General features: G+C 41.8%; 1 protein-coding gene across 1 annotated transcript; it reads right to left on the bottom strand.

The window, feature by feature from the left end:
* Positions 1–633: 633 nt before the first annotated feature.
* On the bottom strand, positions 634–20,722 carry map1b (microtubule-associated protein 1B). Its single transcript, XM_070988318.1, has 7 exons — positions 20,278–20,722; positions 18,148–18,249; positions 10,380–10,462; positions 9,380–9,520; positions 4,000–9,205; positions 3,655–3,893; positions 634–3,057 (listed from the first exon to the last, which is right to left on the bottom strand). The coding sequence occupies exons 1-7, from the start codon at positions 20,459–20,461 to the stop codon at positions 2,902–2,904; spliced, it is 6,111 nt and encodes a 2,036-aa protein (XP_070844419.1). The 5' UTR covers positions 20,462–20,722; the 3' UTR covers positions 634–2,901.
* Positions 20,723–21,675: the final 953 nt, after the last annotated feature.

Raw genomic sequence — 21,675 nt, 5'->3', positions numbered from 1 at the left:
TTTGTTATAAGCTGCATATATTTTATTCAGTTTGTATATGTCTTCATAATGTTTCCCTTGCATTAGAAGCAGTAGTGATGCCTCAGCACAGCACGGTCCTGGATTCAAGCCAGCGCTTATTGCAGCCAGTTTACATGTTCTGCAATTACAGTGTGCAGCTAGGATGAAATGAGTCTGCACTGAAGTTCATGGCAATCAATCAAGCTGTCAAGACATGTCACTGAAATGCCAAAAATGCTCATCTGCTAGTGGAGCGAGCTGAATGCAGAGGATCAATAAAGTCATTAAGATATACCATCTAGAGACTATGAATGTCTGCACAAACATTTTAAAACAATCCATCCAATAGTTGTTGAGATATTCAATCAATTTCCATACATAGACTAAATACAACAAAATATAACCTTAAGACGAAACTAGGAAAACTGAGCTGTGGTCCCTGTTACCACTGTATCACTCTGAGGAGACATTAGTCTATCCTGTCCAGCTCTCAGGGACACTTGTCACCAAGGAGGCTAAATGAAATGACTTCCACACTGTCACTCAGCCAATCACCTGTGTGCACATGACACCAACAGCCAACGCTCTACTCGCAATCATCATACGATTTTAAAAACACAAGAACACAAATCCTTATTTTTCACAACAGATTTTTATTGTGGTTGCTTTTGAATGTTTGTTCTTTAGTCGTGGTTCCTCTTACATCAGATTCACCATATGGGTAGAGGAAATACACAGTATTGCACACATACATCAGAAAGCACTAAGGAATACTTTCACTTGAAACTAATTGCTATAGGTTACATATGAGTTTGGGAAAAGGGCAGAGAGGATGCAAGATCACAAGACTTATGCACACAGCTGCAGACAAACATTATTAAAGTTCTCCCAAGAGAAAGATAGGGAGAAAAAGGCAGAGATAAATAGAAAGAGAGAGAAATAGAGGGAGTGTAGAGAAAGAAGACAGAGAAAAGAGAAATGTCAGTTCAAGAGAAATGTCAGTTCAGAGTGTCGGTTTGTTGTTGGTCGTGGTGTTGGTTTGAGGTTCCCCTGCAGGAAAACTGGTCTGTAGTGATATCATGAACACATGACGTAAATTCAGAATTATCTGGTGAGCTTGGTGAGTCCGCTGAAAAGCCCATGGAACCAAAGCCTGTAGTCTCTGATGTGATTTGTTAAATGTTTCTCCAGAAGCTGGCCTGTTTATGTTGATGTATGGCCTCGTACTGTTGGTTTGGTATGTGCCGTGTTTGTGTTTAAAGTGTCTAGTTTTTGTTTTCCATACTTTCATCTAAAACACATAAATCTCTCACGCTCGCCTCTGTGTGCTGCCTCCCTCAAGACGACGCCCCTACTTGAAGCCGTTTCCTTTTCATCCTGGCTTAGGAGGAGAAACTCTTGTGCCGCAAGAAATTTTCAGCCTCCCAAAATGCTCACATCAACCTGAAAATCTACACTGTTCTGCGCCCATAATCAAGTCTTATGTCGATACAGTGCCATTGAAGTTACTGTAGTGTACAACGCCAACTGGCAAAAATCATAAATGCTCCTTTATTTAGCCTATATAGCCCTGTTGTTTGTAATGCAAGTCTGAGCAAAATCCCAATTCTAAAAAAAGATAACTAATGTATCATAACTCATGCACATCTTCCAACCACTCCATCGGCCACAAAGCTATTTATAATTATAGTACAATGCTTTAGAAAAACAAGACATTTTAAGGTTTATGAAAATATCCTGCCTCACCAGCTTTACAATGGGAAAAGCCTAGCTTCCCCACAGCGCAATGATTACATAAAAAACAGGTATAAGAAATAAGATCTAATATCTCTTTTTGAAATAAATTAAAGTCTGTAAATAAAGCAGACAATCTAAAATAAAAGACAATCCTCTAAAAAACTTTAACATTGTTTGTGGGAGATGATTTTACAGATGTAATAACAGCAAAAGAGAACATTCGGAGGCAACTTCCTGTTGCACAATGTAAAAGGCTATCTGGACAATCAAGCACAATAAGGTGAATTTAACATAATAAATTAATATTCATATATCAGCAGCAACATAAACCAGACCAAAAATATCCCAAATATCCATTTTAAATCAAATAAAACCCAGCCAAAACAAAAGGAAGAGTTTCACTATGGTAGGGGCACTTTGTCTCGCCCCTGATGAATATGAAGTCAGACTTTCTATTAATGTTATTCAATGTTGAGTGTCGTTTCAAGTTAATTCACATTTACAGACGTTCAATTATGTAACCATTTAAAAGTCCTCTTTGAGACAGACCTCATGTGTGGAGTTACCTTCATACTTAGGCATAGTTGCGCCAGTTCTTATACATTCAATTTGACTCCCTAAGGCAATAACAGAAAGTGTCTTGTTTTATCCTTTGGTGCTGATAACCATTATTCAAGAACATATCATATTCCGGGGAGCTTTGTTCCTTGACAGCAGTTAAATTGATTAAAAAGGACTCATGTATTTTGATCTGGGGATACAGAAGAAACTTAATACATCAACAGTAACATCATTATTTGATCTGTAGACTTTCTGTAACTGGACAATAGTGGCTTGGGTGTTTTTTGGGATTCCAATTTCCTTCCAGGATGATCGCTTTGTACCTAAAAATCACCTTGAGGGTGTCAAGGATATATCAATTTACATAGAAAACATATCCTTTGCAATGAGCCCCTCAAAGCTAATTTGTATTAGTGTTAGTCCTCCTTATGGACATTTACTTTTTCAGGGTTTAGCCCACAAGAACTATTATTTTAGCATATAAGTGCTTAAGTATCTGCTTAGATTTGATGCTACATGACACATTACTAATGATAACTCTCATATGATAATGATTACTCTCATTATCAGTCACTAGGCCTCCAGAGTTCTTGCTGAACAGGCCTACATTTCAATCTTACAAGCCGGGAAGGACTCATCCTGCATGACAACAGTGCTGCTGCTGGCCAGGACCATGATGTTGAGCTCCTGCTGCTTGTCATGAGTTTCCTGGTACCACTCCCTCATCACATCAGTGTCATGAGTCGGAATCAGAGTGACCTGAAGCCAAAGAGAAGGGAAGTTTCTAAGCTTGAACATTCAAGTATCACCCCCAGAACCAAAAATCATCTTTGTCTTTTTGTCTCTTCTTCCCTTTTGATGTTTGCATTTAGAGTTCAGTATTTACCAAAAGGATTTTAACAGAGAAATGAAAACTTGGAATGTCGTTTCAGTCTCTTTTTTTTTTTTGGCTGGAAAATGATTTTGAGCTGGTTTATTCTCATTTATTTGTTTTAATTTACAGTACCCCTGCTGGCTGCTGCATACTACAATCTAATTTAAATGCAAACCTGATGCGAAGAGGAACAAAGTCAGCCAAAGTTCAATTATAAATCATTACTAATGAATCTACTGAATATAACCTTTGTACATCCAAATGCTTCTGCCACCCTTAACTGGAATGAGTGCAGTAAGAAAAAGCGCCTCAAATTGAAGCTCCAAATTGTAACTAATGTCAAATAAAAGTAAACTAAACAAATAATACTGGTGCCCAAAGATGCCAAATACATACAGTATGTCTTTACTTACTTACTATAACTATACTTTTAGAGTATCACAATATTACATAGAATTGTCATGATAATTACTGAATCTTACCTGCAGATTGTTGTCCCACTGAGCCTTTCCTTCCAGCAGAGCATCAAGAACAGCCCGACTGGGCTCCTGAGCTGTCTGATCATTGCCACTGACGACATAGTAAAAGGAGCGCACCCGCTTAAAGAATTCAGCATCTACATTCTTGGCACTGCAGTGATTGGGGATGTAAACCAAATCCATGTACATGGGAGGACAATTGGGCAGAGGTGCCCCACCTGATGCCTTTCCACTGCCAGTACCTGAAATAGAAAAATGTACCATTGTCTTACAATTCTAATGAATATGAGTAAATTATGCAAAGTTGTAACGTGATAGAAATGACGAGGGTGATTAAATAGTACTCACCTGATGTAGCACTTTTCACACCTCTGGATGCAGAGGTATTGGTTGCATTTTTGGCATCTTTCCCTTCTCCGATGCTCTTCTTTGGAGAGGAAGTCTTTGAGTCCTTCAACTTTGATAGAGCAGTCTTCCTGGCTGGTGAGGAAGACTTTTTCAAGAGCTTCTTCTTCTTAGGCTTTTCTCCAACATCTGTATTAGCGTTGTGGAGGTTTTCTTCAGCCTTGAGTGCCTCTGGGTCCACCATGCAGACATCATGGTGGCCTGAAGATGGAGCAGAGTCCCTGAGTGCCACTGGAGGAGGATCTGCATGCCTGTAGGTCAGGGTTCTGTCAGTAGGCAAAGTCTCAGAGTCGTCTTCAGAGTCAATGTTGGCATCTGCTGTAATGGAGGGGCACTCCTCTGTCCCTGGTGGAACATCTGAATCTGTCTGGGAGGGGGCAGATTCACTAATGGATGTGGGTGGGGTCTCCTCACATTGCTTGGCAGAAAGCTTGCCTCCTGGTGGTGGGGGTCCACCTCCTGACTTGGCCAGAGGCTTCTCCTCATTCAAGGCGCTCTCCTCACTGATGAAATATTCTAGAGGGTTTGGGTTAATGAAAGATGGGGATAGTTCGGTCTTGGGGTGACGGTACTCACATGAAGTGACTAGGCAGAGGTCAACATCGGTCTTAGATGGAGCAGAGGGGCTCTTCTTAGTAGTGTTCGGGTCCCTTGAGCCACAGGCAGAACTGTAATTACACGGATCAGAGGATGTAGGTAGATATGATGGAATGGGAACTTTGGGGCTCACAGGGGATTTTTCCTGAGGTGTAAAATCCTCACATTTAAAGGGATTAGTCTCCTTTACCGGGGAGAAGGTCTCTTCTTTTGAAAAGGTGAAAGAGGATGATGGGGAAGAAGCTTTAGGAGGTGAGGGTGACTTGTCGTACTTCTGCTGTGTGTCAGATTTATTAGAAATGCTCTCCACAGATGGTGAAATTGGGCTGCCGCTGTCTTTAGCCGGGGGATCTCCTAGCACTGGGGATGGCTCATTGGAATGGGGAGAGTGGGTTAGAGATGATGCCTTTGGGGTGACTGGGGACTTGTCTGTCTGCTCAGTCACAGCATGTGGCATCTCTGTCATTTGGCATGGGGTTGTAACAGAGGGAGTGGACTGAGATGCATCTGATGGGGATGCAGAAGTGGCAAGGACTGAATCGCTCTCTTCAAAAAGAAAAGGTTTCTCCACTGTAGAACTATGCTCTTCGGATGGTCTTCCATCCAATCCATTTGAGGGGCTGTAATCAACCTCAGTTGGGCCATTCTCCGTAGCACGTGAGCTGCTTCCCACAGATGGGTGCTCTGGGGACTGTTTACTAAAGTCCAGGGCTAAGGAGTGGTCAGGGGACTCCTGACCAAACTCTATTGACATGGTGGAGTGCTCTGGGGATTTTGTGTCCTGCATCTGTGTCCTGCTTTTCGTCTTTGGTGATATGTCTGGGGAGATAGACATGGGCCTGGGGCTATCTTCCTTGGATGGAGATCCCTCCGCCTCATGGAAGGTGGTTGGGGTCTGAACCACGGAGACAGACAAAGAGTCATCCACTTCTGTTGAGTGAGGAGAGCCTACCTCAGCATGAAGGGAAGGAGAGTCAGTGGTGGGTTCTGGCAAGGAGCTAGTGGCCAGAGAGGCGGTGGATGCCGAAGCTAAATGTGAAAACGTATCTTCTGCTACCACTTCCTCAAGAGGGGTTCCTGACTTGTCTGATGTGGTGCCCTCTGAAATGGACATTTTACTTTCTTCTTTGAAAGCTGTGAAAGGATTAGTGTCTGAGTCATGTTTGGTCAATGGTGCTGTAGACAAGACCGAATGGCTGTTTTCTTCAGTTTTCTTATGATCTGTGTCAAAGGGTAACTTTTCTGCCTTCATTGGGGAGTCAGATTCAGTTGGAGGTGGGCTTTTTGGAGAGGACATCACTTTCTCTACAGGAGAGGAACTCTGTTGTTCTGTTTCATGAGGCTCTGGGGTAACTCTGTTGGAGGAATCATCTTTATCACTTGTGACCTCTACAATTATTGGACCCTGCGTGTTATCTTCTGACACAGGTGGTAGAGCTCCTGCTTTTTCATCTACTGGTGACTGGTAGTAAGGAGTGTGACCAGAGGACTGAGGCGAGTTAGCTCCTTCCAATGTCTTGTCATCTGGGCTGATGGAGGAATCAGCTGTTGCTCTGGCACACCCTGTCAGTGTAGTGGACAGTTCTATAGGGGGAGCAAATATGGGTGGAGAATCAAACTTGTCCTTGCGGTCCACTGAGGGTGAACGTATAAGAGGCGATGTTGTGGAAGTTGAACTGAGTCTAGCTGAGTCTGTCTCATACTTCTCACATGGCTCTTGAGCTGTGGCAAACCCTTCAGCTTTCACTGCAGAGGGAAACTCCTTAGTGACTTTATCCTCTTCCAGTGATGAAGGGGGTGATATCGTGGAAGCTGAGTGGTTGTAGTCGTGGCCTTCTGTAGCATTACTATGAGAGTGATCTAACCCTGACATGTCCTGAAGTGGAGAGAGCTTCTTCCTATCCAACTCTCCAGATGCCGATGTCCCAAACCTGCCAACATCCTGTGGAGGAGACTCAGCCTCATCATTGGTGGTTTCATCACTCATAATGTCCCTTGGAGTCAACATCTCATCCATAGGAGTGGGCACACTAGAGATCTCAATGGTGGACTGAGTGTAGCCAGAGGTGACAGTGTAATCCTCAGGGGGTTCATCTTTGTTCTCGTCATCTGAGGCTACTGAGCTCTCAAAGCCAACTGGAAGCATTTCATCATGGATAGATGCACCTGGAGATACAGGTGAGGACACTTTGGGTGAGGCTGATGAAAACAGAGTCTGTTTCTCAGTTTCCCTCTCACTTATCTGCTGACTTTCTACATTTTTATTCATGACATCATCACTGTCTTCAACATTATCTCCTGGTTTGACTTCATCGTCTCTGTCTTGGTGTTCCTCTTCACTGGGAGTAAGCTTATCTTTATCTGGTTCCACTCTCTGTGGTTCATAAACTTCTTCTATCTCTGCCTTCTCTTCATAATCCCCTCCCTCAGATGTTTCCTCCATTACAGTGCCTTCATCTTCAAACTTCTCACTGCCATTGAGTTTTCCCTTGAGAACTTGTTCATCTGGAGTCTCTCCATTGTCTCCTTCAGCCTCCGTTGTGGTTATACCCTCATCCACAGACTCTAGTGCTTCAGGCGACTCTTTGGTTTGTATTATTTCTTCATGGTGGATCATTACAGCTTCTTCTTCCTTATTTTGTTGCACGGTTGCATCATCTTCCATCAACTCTTCAGCTTTAAGCTCCTCAAAGTCTTTAGTGAGGTCCTCTGGTGAGGACATCAGAGATCTTTCTGCTTCTGGATCTTCTACAGTAGCAGCTACACTAGCTGCTAGTTCACCACCATCCACCTTCACCTCCTTCTTTAACACCTTTGTCTTTCCCGTCTCTTTTGTCTTTGACAGGATTCCTGCGTCTTTCTTTGAGGCATCTTTTTTCAGGGGCTTTGGTTTTGGTGCTAGACCCTTTTCTTCACCCACAGTGGATGTCTTTTTTGTGTCTTTAGAGGGCTTTTTGACATCTTTCTTTTGCTCTTTCTTTTCTTCCTTCTTCTCCTTCATAGGTGAGTCTCTTCTGATATCCCTTTTTACACTTTTCTTTGCCTCTTCTTTCTTTACTTTTTCATCCTTCTTACCATCTTGTTTGGCAGTATCATCTTTCTTTGCTACTTCTTTCTTAACTTCCTTTTTCTTTTCGACAGACACTTTGGTCTCCTTTTTAACAATCTTTTCCTTCTCTGTTCTGGCTTTTATTTCAGACTTCCTTTTCTCTGGAGTTTCTTTCTGGGCTGTTTGCTCTGCCTTTGCTTTTGATTCTTTCTCAGATGCTTTTGCCTTCTCCTTTTTGAGTGGGGCCTTTTCTTTTTTCTCCATCTTCTGTGCTTTTTCATGAGATGACTCTGCATCTGTCTTTGCCTTTTCTGGTGCTTCCTCCTTTGAATCCTTTCTGATGCTTCTGATAGGCGATGGCTTTGGGGTAGACTTTAGGCTCTCTTTGCTGTCTGTTCTGTGTTTCATCTTAGCTTGCTTTAGTGTCGGTGTTGACGGCATACTCGAGGACATCGCTTTTTGAGTAACAACTGGCTGCTTCAGGAAGTCCAGGTGCTTTAGTTTTTCTAAACCTTCAAAGATGTGATGCTGGGTGGCATTTCCAGGAAAGAGAACCCGCACAACCTTATCTGAGGGATTTGCAGGGTGCCAAACAATGAGAGAAGAGATTGAAGTCAAGTAAGAGACAGGGAACTCTGATTCTTTTCCATTTGGCAGCAGAATGGAAGTGGTATCTTTTTCGCTACCTGTCCACTGCTTCATGAAGTGTTGCATCTCCTTGCTGTTCTTTGATGGATTAAGCACATACATCTCAAGTTTCCCAACGCCCATTTTCTGAAAAAGTATGATTGGCTCTATGGTGTTTCCAACAGGCCTTTGCAAAGGCTCTATCCGCAAATTTAGCTTGCTGAGGAACTGCTGAGTGAACGCTGCCTCCTCAACATTCCTCCTCACTCTGTAATTAGGTTCAGGGTTATCAAGGTTTTCAGGAAGATTCACAAACACAACACCAATATCAGGAGAAATCATGTTTTTCACCCAGTCACTGTTAGCTGTCGAACCCTGTGACTGCTCCTCCTCAAGCTCTGCAACCTTCCTCTGCAGCATACTATTGATGCCTGGCAGGTTATCATCACCAATGTGGGTCAGGAGGATGGAGTCCACCCTGTCCAGATGTCTCACCAGCTTCCAGAAGCATGACTTCCTGTCCGAACCACCGTTAATAAGCATATTGAAGCCATTGACCGCAAAGAGAGCAGAGTCACCACAACCAGCAGGGAAAATGTAACAGCACGGTTTGGAAAGTTTGAGGAAACCACCCGAGGTTGGTGGCTCTAACATGTCAAAAGGAGATGGGATCTCTACTGATTCGGATAAATACTCTGTGAACTCTGAGAGGCCTTCCATTTCAGGGAGTATAAGAGTGGAGTTTAGTTTCATGTTAATGAAGTCCTGCAGGTTGTGTTTGTCCAAGTTTGAGTTTTTCCAGTCGCCTTGATCAGGGCAGGAGAGTGTAAGGTTGGCTTTGTTTGCTGGGTGAATGGTGCTGAGCAATTCACCGATCTGTGCATAGGAAAAATTAAGTGACTTTAATTTTGAACACACTGGAGAGTGTAATGAATTGACAGTTTTTCTTTTGATTTGTTTTTTTCAAGGCAACAACCTGTGTGCGTGAACATGTGGAAAAGTATTATGTTAGTGCCAAAGGTCACATGGAAAATCATTATGTTGACTCACCTCTTCGTCAGTGAATATGTCGATGAAGTTGAAGAAAGAGAAAGATCCGGACTGAAGAATCAGTTCCCCTGTGTTTTCAGAGCATTGCCCTGAGAGAACCAGAAGCTTGTGTCTGGCAGTGTCTGAGATCATCAAACGAACCTGGAAATCAAGAGTTGACATTATTTTCTGTGATAACGTACCACTGATTTTAGTCAAGAGTGAATAGACTAAGTTAAAGTATGGTATGGTACTTGAAAAAAAGAAACAAGTAATTTATTTGAAGAATGCTATATAATAATACGACTGGCTACAGAGACAGGGAATACAAAACCTTTCTGCTGCAGCAATCAGCTTAATGATTTAGTCCATTTGAAATATCACCAGTTTCACATCACTAAAATCCATTAGCTAATTAGCTGACTTGATCTCTTGCTGTCCACTCTGCCAAGTTTCCTTTCAACTCTCTATCTCTTGCCTCTTCCCCTCTCCGCTGTTCTTTTTTTCTTGCTTCAGCAACATCAGCTGTTACGGGCGGCTGGCCAGGTCAATCCTGCTGTGCTCTGAGATATTATTAATGCACAGTTTGACTGCAGACATGGCTAGGGGGCCGAGGCAACAGTGAAAGGGGGCAGTGACACATGAGGAAATCTGCTGCCATCTATGCTCCTGGCCCTCCCATGTCTTTCTTACCATCAAAAGCTGCACTGAAATAACAAAAGGCAAAAGGCTGCTTGTTATTCTAGCGGTAAACAAGGCATTAGTCTTGTCCGTCGAGCTCCTAATTGCTCCCATTTTTTTATTCCAACGAACAGCAACAAACAGCAGTTCAAATGAAGAGGGTGGATAACTGGCCACACATGAAGGACAGTCAAGAATAAATAATAATCAAGCTGTAATTGCTTTGTACATGTGCATTTTAATGGAACTGTGGATCAGAAGATGAAATACCAAGATACAGAAAAAGGCAGAGGTTATAACAATATAACAGATTATCAACAGCAATTAGAGCTCATTTTACCTCAGTGCTGACTGCGTCATCTGAAGGGTTGATCAGCACCACCGTCTCCAGGACGTTACTTTTATGGTGAAGAATTCTCTGACCTGCAAAACAAAACAGGAAATATTTGCAAATTTAAAAAAACAATAAATTAAATGTGCCTGTCAGAGATTAAAAAATTGTTGATTCATCGATTAGTCTATTTTTTCATAACTGTTCATCGTTTCGAGCAAAAATGCCAAAAATGCCTCATTTCCTGCTTATCAATAATGAGGACTTGCTGCTTCACTTTGTCTTATTGGATAGTATATCAGGTTTTGGACTGATATCATCATTAATGTCAGGATCAGGAAAGTGTGTACTTATTCATTACGTAAGGACATTTTACAGACTGAATGATTAGTTTATTAATTAACAAAATAATTGTTGGATGAATTGATAAACAAATCATTAGTTGTAGCCCGAGTTTCTATAAACTACAGAAATCCTCTTTCTAAAAACGTGACGCACGGCATTGTACATTCAAATGAAAGACCTTGTGCACCAGAACTGCTGCTGAGTCTTGCTGCTGCACTTTAATTTGGAACAAAGTCAGAGCAGAAGAAGCACAGGGGAAATCAGAAACTATCATGTTTCATTTCATCTTTCAATCAGCATAAGCCTCACAGTTACTGAAGCATTCACATTCTTTTTTCACCTTCATTATTGTGCTTGTTTCCATTATAATGAGCTAAAACACTGATTGCAAAGTCCTAATGAGTCTCAGCTCCTCTGGTTCTGATATGGGGCAGGGCTCAGCAAATTTATCAACTAATTCATCAAATGCAGCCGATGTGGCAGTTCTAATGTGGCTGTGTAAATGTTAACGGTCTCTGCAGAGTAGAGCTCTTCATCTCTAAGATGGATGAATTCTCTGGAGATGAAGCTATAACACACCCCTTATACCCTGAGTCCCACTCCTCAGCTTGAAAACCAGTTTCAGCATGAACATGAACTCCTCCATTATCCTTTGTTGTAAGACGTCATCATGCTTAACTCTGCGGCTGCATTTTGGGTGACGATCATACTGTTTAAGTAACACCATTATTCATTAATTCATGACTAATTCATTCAAGAACACAGAAAATCTGTGTGTAACACATTCATCAACAGGACTTAAACTTGCAAGAACTGATGTTTTGGCCACTTTGGGGCAGCGCAACAAGCTGTAAACACAACACTGACATATTATCCCATCCATCCATCCATTATCTATACCGCCTATCCCTTTTGGGGTTGCGGGGGGCTGGAGCCTATCCCAGCTACAATGGGCGAGAGGCGGGGTACACCCTGAACCGGTCGCCAGCCGATTGCAGGGCCATATTATCCCTTCATAGAAATCGTTTGGTGAATGTGTAGCTTATTAAGACATCCAGCAGATATGGAGCAACATCAGCATTGATTTGGAGTTTCTGATTCACTGTTGATATAAAAATGTTGATTACTGCACATTATTTGTTGCACGCATTTTGAGCGTTTATGCATTGAGATGAATCACAGTGACCATATTGACTTTAAGGCTTCAACTAAAGATTATTTTCATAATCCATTATTACTTAAAAAAAATCGATACATTATTTGGTTTATAAAATACCAGAAAATTGTACATAAAATGAAAAACATCCATCACGGTTTCCCAGAACTACAGATGACGTCCTGTTTTGGCCAAACCAACACTTTATTTTCTGACTACTCAATTAATCAATTTATCAACTAATCATTTCAGTTAGTTGGACTGAGCCACTTTGAGACAACAAACAATACAGACAAGACACTGATTATTTGCCAAAATAATAATAATCTCCTACAGCTCTTACATAGAGAACTAACAGCAGGGTGTGTCAGGCTCACAATCGATCATCCTATAGGTGTTGGATGATCGATTATGATAATGACTTTGATCCCACTGTGAGTATCAGGGGGTTATCCTCTGGTCCAGGTGATGAATCATTGACAGGGAATCATTATTCATCCCGTCACATCAGGCTTCACTCAGCCCTTCTCTTTGTTTCCTCTCCTTGTTGTCTAATTTCTTTTTAAACGTACAAATCAGCGAATTCCCCAAGAGACAACTGAGAAAAGACTGCTGTTATTTCGGTCGTTTAGATCAATTCCTGCTCGTAAAAGTGAAGGAAATGCTGCCAGCAACATTCTGGGAATAGACAAATAAGAGCGTGTTCCCTGTCAGGTTCAGAGGGCAGAGAGGTGTTGCTCGAATGGAGGCTTTAAATTCAGATGCATAGTGTTGAAGACAGAGTGTGCCTCATCTCCAGAGACATGATAAAGCAACAGCTATCTGGCTGCTGGGCTGATTCCTCCATACATATTTCATATGGCAGATTCTCATTATGGAGCACATGGCCATTAACCCTGCCACTTTCTCCCAGAGGGCTGTCACTCCACATAGACGAACTCTTTCATTCACTGCTGAGGGCTCCTGTGCGGTACGTCACTATTAGCCCTAATATTCTGGAGATTTCAGTGAAGGTAGAAATAATGACTCTTGATTTGGACATTTCAGCCTTTATGTGGAGCTCATTGTGTGGAGGTAGAAATATTCCTAAAGGGACATTCACTTTGAGCTTTCATATGAACTGAGTATCATGATGCTTAAATTAGAAATCATCTTATCAATCTTATTCTGCTTTTTTGGGTCAGGGAGAGGGGAATAAGATCTTAAGGCCTTGTGTCTATTTTCATATGAGTCATTATTTTTCAGATTTGGCCTCCGAGTCTTCATGTTTTCAGATTAAATAAATATATTTGAGTTAAATGATGGTAATGATGGTATATTCTCACTCGTTTCCAAAGCAAACTGATGGTGATGGTGGTACAATTGCTCAACATCAGAGTGTTAACATTGTCACTGTGGGTATGCTGCATGCTAGCATTAGCACAAAGCACTGCTGAGCCTATAAATACAGCTTTACAGAGCAGCTAGCAGTATCATGATACTTGATTATTTTGCTTTACCGGACAGTCCTGACTGGGTGATTCACTTCATGTTTTCCCTGATGACAGTCTCAAGTCCAAATTGTCATGTTCTGATTTTCTAACACATTTTTAAAATAACTCTTCATGGATGCCCACTCCCTTTGCATGCTCATCTTATTTCATAGACGTAGCGATCTGTGTCATCATCATAATCCCAGCTTCACTCAGCATTGTTCTGAAGAGGCAGCAGTCTTAAACTGATGACCAGAGCTCCTCCATAAGAACAAGTGGCTGAGGAAATGCTTTTCAGTGGTCTGTGAAATGAGAGAACAGTCAATCATGGAGGTCTATTGTTCATCCTGTCCATGATACTGTACACCAGCCACATCTGTAATTGCTAATGTAATCAAAAAGCATTCTGCTTTTCTTTGTTCGTCTCTCTGTGGGTTACACCCCGCTCAGGCCCTTTCACATGATGAAACAGAAACTAGTGAAGGACTAGTGAAGCACAAAGCAGCCACCATCACCACCACCATCACCCTGCCAAATGTGTCTACGCCAGCTCGTCAAAAAAATGACAGACACTGTGCACTGGAGCTTGATTAACCCTGACAATTACCTTGATCGATAAAAAAATCCTTAACGCCCAGTGTGTCTCTGTCTCAGCGGGAGGCGAGGTAATGCGACATGCATCACTGAGCATTCTCCTCCTGGCTGAATAGAAAGCGCAAGACTGGTATAGCCTGTCTGCCACAGACTGAACCAGACAGGGGAACATCAATGTGGATGGCACCACACCAAAAATAGATCAGTGGAACAACTAAATTCACTCCCTCCTTCGTTTTGCATAAAAAAAGGATTATAATTTTCTCTCTTCAGGTGGATGCCCTGCATGCGTCTGCACCTTTCTCCTTGCTGTCATTTCCTTTTCCACCGGGACAGAATAATTGACCACGGTGACTTTCAGCAGCAAAGATGGGAGCCCCCTGAGCGCAGTTTTCAATGTCACTCACTCCCATGTCCCCACACAACTGAATTAAAAGGGAGCCAGTGTGTGTAATATGTCTGGGCATGGAGCTAATGACACTGCTGGAAAGCTGGCTGACTCAGAGAACAGTCAATCACCTGTGTCGAAGGATTGACTGTCTCTAAACAACATTCAGTTTTAAGCTCCTTTACAGCCAGTATCTTAAGGAATTAGTGTCAAAACAAATGACAATTTGGCACGAGGATAACAATAGGTTATTATGTTTTCCACCACCTGTTTCTTCCCCAATTCATCCAGAGGTAGAAATTTAACAACACAATCTGAAAAGATGTAATAAATGCAATATATTAAATGTGAATATATACATATGTTATTTAAATGAAAGAGCTGTATAGGGCAGGAACATGCAAAAGTTCACAATGTGCAAGACAGTAACACAAACAAGAGGAAATCCAAAAAGATGTGTGTTAATGTAAGGTGCAGTTTGCTGCATTTTTGTGGCGTGAGATTTTGGTCCTTATAGATGAAAATCAATCTGCTGATTTCCAGATACAAAACAAAATCAGACAGGCTCGAATGTTTAATAGACATCAAGAGAAAGCAGGATCGTTTTTGTGAAAAATATCAGGAGGATCTTTATCTCGGACAAATTCATTTGGAAGAGTCAACACAGTCTCTTATTACTATTGATCACTGAATGGATTCGCGGTTTAGTGACAGCCTTTTAACTCTGTCTGCAGACAAGGCAGAATGCTGGGAAATGTAGATGTAACCAGAAGCATCATATACCCATCAGGGAGACACCGGGGGTCTCCGGTCGTGACCCTTTTTTCCTCCCTTCTCCTCCTTGCTGTTAGCCTTCCTGTGCGCTAACACGGCGTGATGGATGGCATGCGATCCATCAAGCAGACAGATAATTGTATTTGTCCGCCTCCGCCTGACACCACCTGCTGGTTTGTGTTTTCCTGTAAGCACTGAGCTCTATCGGATGAGTACACTTCAAGCTAAAGGTAAACAAAGAACACTCCTGTAAAGATTTTATAGATTTTTCTAGAATGCTGAAATTATAACTTACATGCAGTCAGCAGCTCAGCTTCATAATGAATCATCTTGAGCCTGAAAACACACTTATCTGATATTTTGTGTGAATTCACACTTACGAAATGCACCATTGGAGAAAATTAGCTAGCTATAAAAAAGCTCAACATTTTGGAAAATACACTTTCTTGGTCAGACTTAGATGAGGAGATTGATACTATACTCTTATATCTTTCCACTAAGTTTAAGGCTCCAGTCAGCAGATGGCTAACTTAGCTTAGCATAAAGACTGAAAATATGGAGAAAGAGCTAGCCTGGCTGTGTCCAAAGCTAACAAAATCTGCCTACAGCCATGAGCACTAACTTCCTGAAATCTTGGACAAGACTAGGAAATTATTGCTCCTGGTCAAGAAACACTGAGGATTACAACTTATTGTAAAAACACAACATATTGTTTTTAAACATTTTGTTTTTGTGTCTTTGTTTTTATACGGATTAAACAAACTAGATAGAATGTGTAAATTAAAGAGCTTTCAAGATGCCTTTGGACAGAGCCTGTTTCTGGTCTTTATGCTAAGCTAAGATAAGCTACGCTAAGCTAACCTGACCAAACCATCTCCTGGCTCTATATTTTCATATTTAGTAAATATGAGAAAGGAATATTGAGCTTCTTATCTAACTCCCGGAGGAAAAAGCGAAGTGTGTTTCCCAAAACGTCAAACTATTTCTTTGAAGTGGTGTATATTGTGTTTCTCACCGTGATAAAAGGGTGACTTAGATTGGAAGTACACTTCTATGAAAGACAAAAATCCAGACTTTATGCAGGGGAACTGTCACTAATAAACATAAAAGCCCTGTTAAAGTCAAGCGAAATATTGTAGTTTTCCAGCCCTTCACAAATCAGTTCATGCATTCAAAGTTCAAAAGAGAATGGAAATCCTCCCCTTGAGAGAAAGACTTGGCAAAAAGCCTGAGGCAGAGAATATAAGAGAGCAATATTACTACAGTTTTACTGCTTATGCAGGATTAACTCTCAAAGTCTTGGCTTCATTAATTCACTGTTCAGAACTGCATTTCCATCTCTGTGTTGCAGCTTTTTTACCTCTCGCATCCATCTTCACCTTATTCTTTCCTCCCTGTTTTCCTCTTGCTCCCTTGTTTGCTTTTCTCTCATCCCCTCTCGCTTCCCCTCACCCTCTCTGTTCCCTGAGTCCTCTCTGTTCCCCTCCTTGCTTTATTTTCATGGACAGACACTCGCCACTGGGGATTCGACGCTGCTAATTACTCCCAAATCAACTGTGCATCTAGTACTGCGTTGCAAGGCAACAGCACACATGGAGGAAGAAGGAGAGAAGAATGGAGGATGAGAAAATGGTAAAAACAAGGTGGGATGAAAGCGAGTGGGGATTTGGAGTCTCTTTGAATGCCGTCACAGATAAATCACCATGTTTCAGCCGACTGTATATCACCTCTGTAAGCCTTTTAAGAGATTTGATACAGGAATATTTAAATAAATTCAGTCTGCAGCAGCATTTGCCAGCTGGATCAATCTATTGTGAAGTATGAAGCCCTGCTGGTCACATCCAATATGGAGCCGAGCCAAGCAGAGGCTTTAACTGCTGCTGCCCGTCAAGGCCATACTGCCCACTGACAGACCACATGTCCTCCACCCTGGACCTGCTCCATCTTTACGGAGCCTCTCCTTCACCTTGCAAATGATACAGCCATGAAAGTGCCAAGCAAGAAAATGCTGCGAGGGCGTATCCAGGGATGGGTAATAAAACCCCTCTGCTTAGAGTACTGCATGGAAGTTATAGCTGACTGCTGTGTGACAGTATACATGACTGAAAGGTGCAGTACTTGACTAAAATTTGGGAGTAATTGTACTTAACTTGAATATTTTCATTCTATTATAACAAAAAATGCTACTCACAAAATATGAGAAAATACAAGAATAAAGAAAAGTTAAACTCTAAGTGCTCGGAAAATTCACAAAAACTCTGCAAATACCATCTGATGATGAAGAGAACCAAAATGTCGGAAACAGCTACTAAAGGACCTTGTGTTTTGTTTTGTTTTGTTTTGTTTTGTTTTTTCAAGATCAAGAGTAAAATCAATCTGAAATCTGACATCCTTAGGGCCAACACAATAATGTAGTGAACTGATATCATAATAGAAAATGAAATTTGATCTGTGATCCTAAAATCAGGTGATACCCAAAAGTGAGCACTAATCGTTTTCATGTCTGTAAAGCAGCTCTTTAAGGTTTTTGTCTTGCAAAACAAATGCAGCTTTTAAAAGAAGATACAATGTACAAAGTGAAAAAAGACTCGAGTCATGTTTATCTGGAATTGAAGTTTCATTTACTTCATGTACGAACATCAAATTTTTCAGACCTTCTGATGCATTTAGTCTTGTTTCTGAGACATTTTTTAAACATTTAAATTGAAAGCAGGTTGAAATATTCTGTCTGTGGTGCAAAATAAGGTTTTTAGGAATCAGTTAAAGGTATAAAAGTCTTTATAAGTTTGGAGGTTTTTGTACATTAAACTATCCATCACTTAACAAAGTGTTTAAATTCACCTTGACCAGCCACAACAAACATGTTGCTCATGTGTTCAAATCCTACAGTATAGGCTGTTTAACATATTCTGCATGGTGAGTACTTTTTCTTTCAGTACTTAATTCTCTCTTTTTACCTTATTGTAGTATCACTTAAGCAAATGAACTGCTAATGTCTTGCAGCTGGCGCGAAATCAGCCGTGAAAATGCCTTTTATTTCCAGTTTACCTCTGACATCTGCAGAGAAACGAGCCGAGTGTCTGGAGACGAACAGCTTCAGCTCCTGGTCCAGGTTGCAGTCAATGAGGTTGGTGTCCCATGAGCGAATCCCTGCGAGATAAACACAAGACAGAAGAAAATCAACGAAGACACAAAGAAGAGCGAGAAGAAGGGAAGACACCGATGAAGAAAAACACATGTTGTCACAGAGAACTTGGCATCAGGCCTAACAAATGTGCAAAGTCGCACCCTCACGCACACACATCTATTTGCCTACAGTTCATTGGAAAATCTTAGGGTGAACATGTATAGACTTGTTACTGGCATGAGAAAAGAAATCTATAATAGGAAATATCTATAGCCCTGTTTCTGTTGTGCAATGGGCCAGATGCGCTCCACTCCGCTGAGTCACGCTGGTTTCATCCTCTCTTAATTATGCAGAGTTAAGGCCTATTGAAGGCCTCTATGAACTTAGATGATGACATAAACTGGAAATGGAGACAGAAGGACTTTAAAAATAAATAGAGATGTCATCTTTTCTCTCTGGGAAACTACACACAAAAGGTGGTCAGAAAAGTTTATTTCACCGACTGTGTTATTTGTTGACAGGAGGCCTAAACTGAGAGCAGAGGGTGTGGCAACAACAAGAGACCGTTCATCGATTGACGTGAGTGACGGTGACGGAATGCAGTTTTTCTTTGACGAATCAATAAGATACAGGAATAATGTTATTGTGTAAACATAAAAGAGATTAGAAGAATAAACAAAGCATAAAGAGCCATTTACGTGCTCAGAGATATTCACAAAAGCTGTGGCAAACTCCATCTGATGAGGAAGACTGTGTGATACAACCAAAAGCTCCAGAGCGGCTACTAAAGGTCCCTGTTTTTTGGTTTTTTCCAAGGTCAAGAGTGAAGTTTCAGTCTGAATATCTGACAGAAGGCCAACATAATGTGATCTGTGATTGGATTGTTTTCTCTATAAAGCGTTTAATCGCTTTTGTGCTTGTTTTTCGTTTTGTAGCAGAGTCTGGGAAAAATAGAAAAGTCATCATTTCCGCTTTAAAAGCTTTCCTGTATTTTTTAAAAAAAACTCAGCTGTTTTTACACCCACACAGTAACTGCGCCATTTCTCCTCTTCCCTCTCCTCTCTCTCTCTCACACACAAACATACATCGGGCCAGGCAGCAGGCCACCACAGCAGCTGTAGCATTTCTAAAACGCCCTGCTCACTTTTGAAAATCGTTCCTTGTGGCTTTCCGTAGGGACCGCAGTGCGGACCGAGCCACGCCCACCAGCCGGTGAGGGATGAGAGAGCTGGATGCGGGGTGATGCTGAGGATGGAGAGATGTTCCCACAGGATGAATGGGGAATTGATGTATTGCCAGTCCGTTCATTGCAGTCTCAAAACACAAAGCCTATTTATTCAGCTTTGTCGGCGTTGCGTTCTCCCGCAGCAGCGCGCACGGAGAGAAAGCTGCTGTCTCTTCCTGACTGTAAACTGATGCGTGGGACCCTGCTAAAACAAAAGCCTGACGCACCTGAATAAAGCCTGGCAAGGTGCCGCGCCAGAAACGCGCAGCTGCACCGGAGCCAGAAGAACTGCGATGTGTTGCATTATTGACGCATAGTCCAGATTTAATGCTGAATCATTGCTGTCAGCTTCATTAGAGGAATTGGCCCACGTGTGTGAATGACAACAACTGGGCCTGCTGACATTAACATTACAGAGAGGAAATAAACTAAAATTAAAAAAACAATCATACTGAACTAAACCGCGCGTGGGTGGCGGGGAACGTACCTGTGCGTTAAAAGATGTGTTTTGGAAATGTGGCGATATGTTGTGGTGCTGTTACAGGGAGGGGCTGTTCAATACCATGAGCAACAACACTTCTAGTTCCATTGGTTGTCCAATAAATTAGGTTCAGATACTATTAATGACTCATTAATATGCGTAATTCGCTCTGGCGCAATGTATCGCGCGTAAAATCCGGCGTTACAAACAGGTGCATCGACACCCCGCATGACTTTTACAGATATAAGACGAACTTGTAAACCAAACATCTGTCTTCAAGTTGTTCTGAAGATGTTAAGTTCAGCTCTTGGTGGCCTACACCCACCTCACGCAGCTCCATCTTACCTTTCTCTATGTCCGCAATGGCACACTTCAGGAGGTCCTCCGATGTGATCTCCCCTATAACCACCAGCAGGTAAAATTTGCTGTCGTTGAAGTGCTGCGAGGGGCTGGAGGATGTCGGAGATGCCCCGGTGTTGCTTTGGCCGCCTAAAGTCTCCATATCTGCAGATTCTACCAGGGTGGCCATCCTCTCCTCTGTCTCTCTCGTATCTCCCGTACAGGCGCGCAGGATCCCGACAGCAGCCTCCTCCCTTTATTCGCTGCAGAGCACCGGAGTGGTCTCCAGACATACAAGTGGAGCCTTGATAGGAGTGGCCCTAGCTTTTTATACCAGCAGACATTGTGTCATATTCAGTAACCGGGGAAAGAAGAGGGCGCCGGTTTTTTTTTTTTTTTTTCGCACACTCACTCCACAGCTGATGTCATCCGCAACGAATCAAACGCCTCCGGAAGTCACCCAGATTTGATGCTTTGTATTGCACATACTCATCAGTGCAGGGCTCATTATCACTTGTTACTCATTACAAATACTTCATTAGACAGCTACAAGTCGGCCTTGAGTATTTTTACCCACTGGCCATTCTGAACAGAATCAAAACCACCTCAAGCCCTGCAGAAAAAAGGCACTTGATTCAAAAGAATTATTTTCTAGTTTTAAGAGGTATTCAGGGGCCTTTAAATAAAGCTTTATTTAATCTGCTCAGGAGAGGCTTCATTGATGATCATGCTGATACTTTCTCTTCTTTCTCTCAAAGAAACAAAAAGCTGTGAGGCTTCAAGGAGCAGAAGGGTTGTGAGAGAAGTGAGAAATGACTTCAAACAAGGATTTTCTGCTCTGATTTTCATGCAAAAACTGTTGATGTCGGCTCACCGTCTTTGTGTCGATGCTGTCTTCTGAGTAAAGCACTTTGAAGTGAATTGTTAAAGGGGCTCTCTGAACATCATGAGGAGTACCAAACTGTTACAAAGGGCAGATTTGGAGTTTGACACACATGCATTTTTGAATCAGGGACGGTCTAATGAAAGATGTTATTGAGTTGCATTATAAGAAATGTGGGCTCCAGCATCATTTCTAATGATTGATTGTCTCTTACAATTCCACTAATTCCATTGCAGTGCAGCACTAATTTGCTGGAGTACCCTTTCCTTTGTAACTGAAAGCTCTGGTGTGATGATTGTTTTGCTTTCTGAATAAATTTCACACAAAGGTTCATAAATAAGAGGTTTAGTCTAATTCTGGGCAAAACTGTGCTCTTTATTACTCCACTTTAATGTCACAGTTTTGAACACAGTGCAGTGCAAGTGTATAATTAAGATAAGTAAGTAATTTGTAAAAAGGTTGCAGTAATTGCTTAAAATAAAGTAATATAAAGTAATGTTTCTTTAAGGTGGTATTTAATG

The sequence above is a fragment of the Chaetodon trifascialis genome, chromosome 20, assembly GCF_039877785.1.
Source record: "Chaetodon trifascialis isolate fChaTrf1 chromosome 20, fChaTrf1.hap1, whole genome shotgun sequence".
In the NCBI taxonomy this organism is placed as follows: Eukaryota; Metazoa; Chordata; class Actinopteri; order Chaetodontiformes; family Chaetodontidae; genus Chaetodon; species Chaetodon trifascialis.
Note: the sequence above shows the minus strand (reverse complement) of the source record. Positions and strands in the feature narration are given on the sequence as shown.

Coding starts and splice junctions, on each gene's coding strand:
- map1b (XM_070988318.1), bottom strand. CDS start 20,461: ATGGCCACCCTGGTAGAATCTGCAGATATGGAGACTTTAGGCGGCCAA. Junction 10,463..18,147: donor TTTCTCTGCAGATGTCAGAG/GTAAACTGGAAA, acceptor TTTGTTTTGCAG/GTCAGAGAATTCTTCACCAT. Junction 9,206..9,379: donor ACATATTCACTGACGAAGAG/GTGAGTCAACAT, acceptor TCCTATGCACAG/ATCGGTGAATTGCTCAGCAC.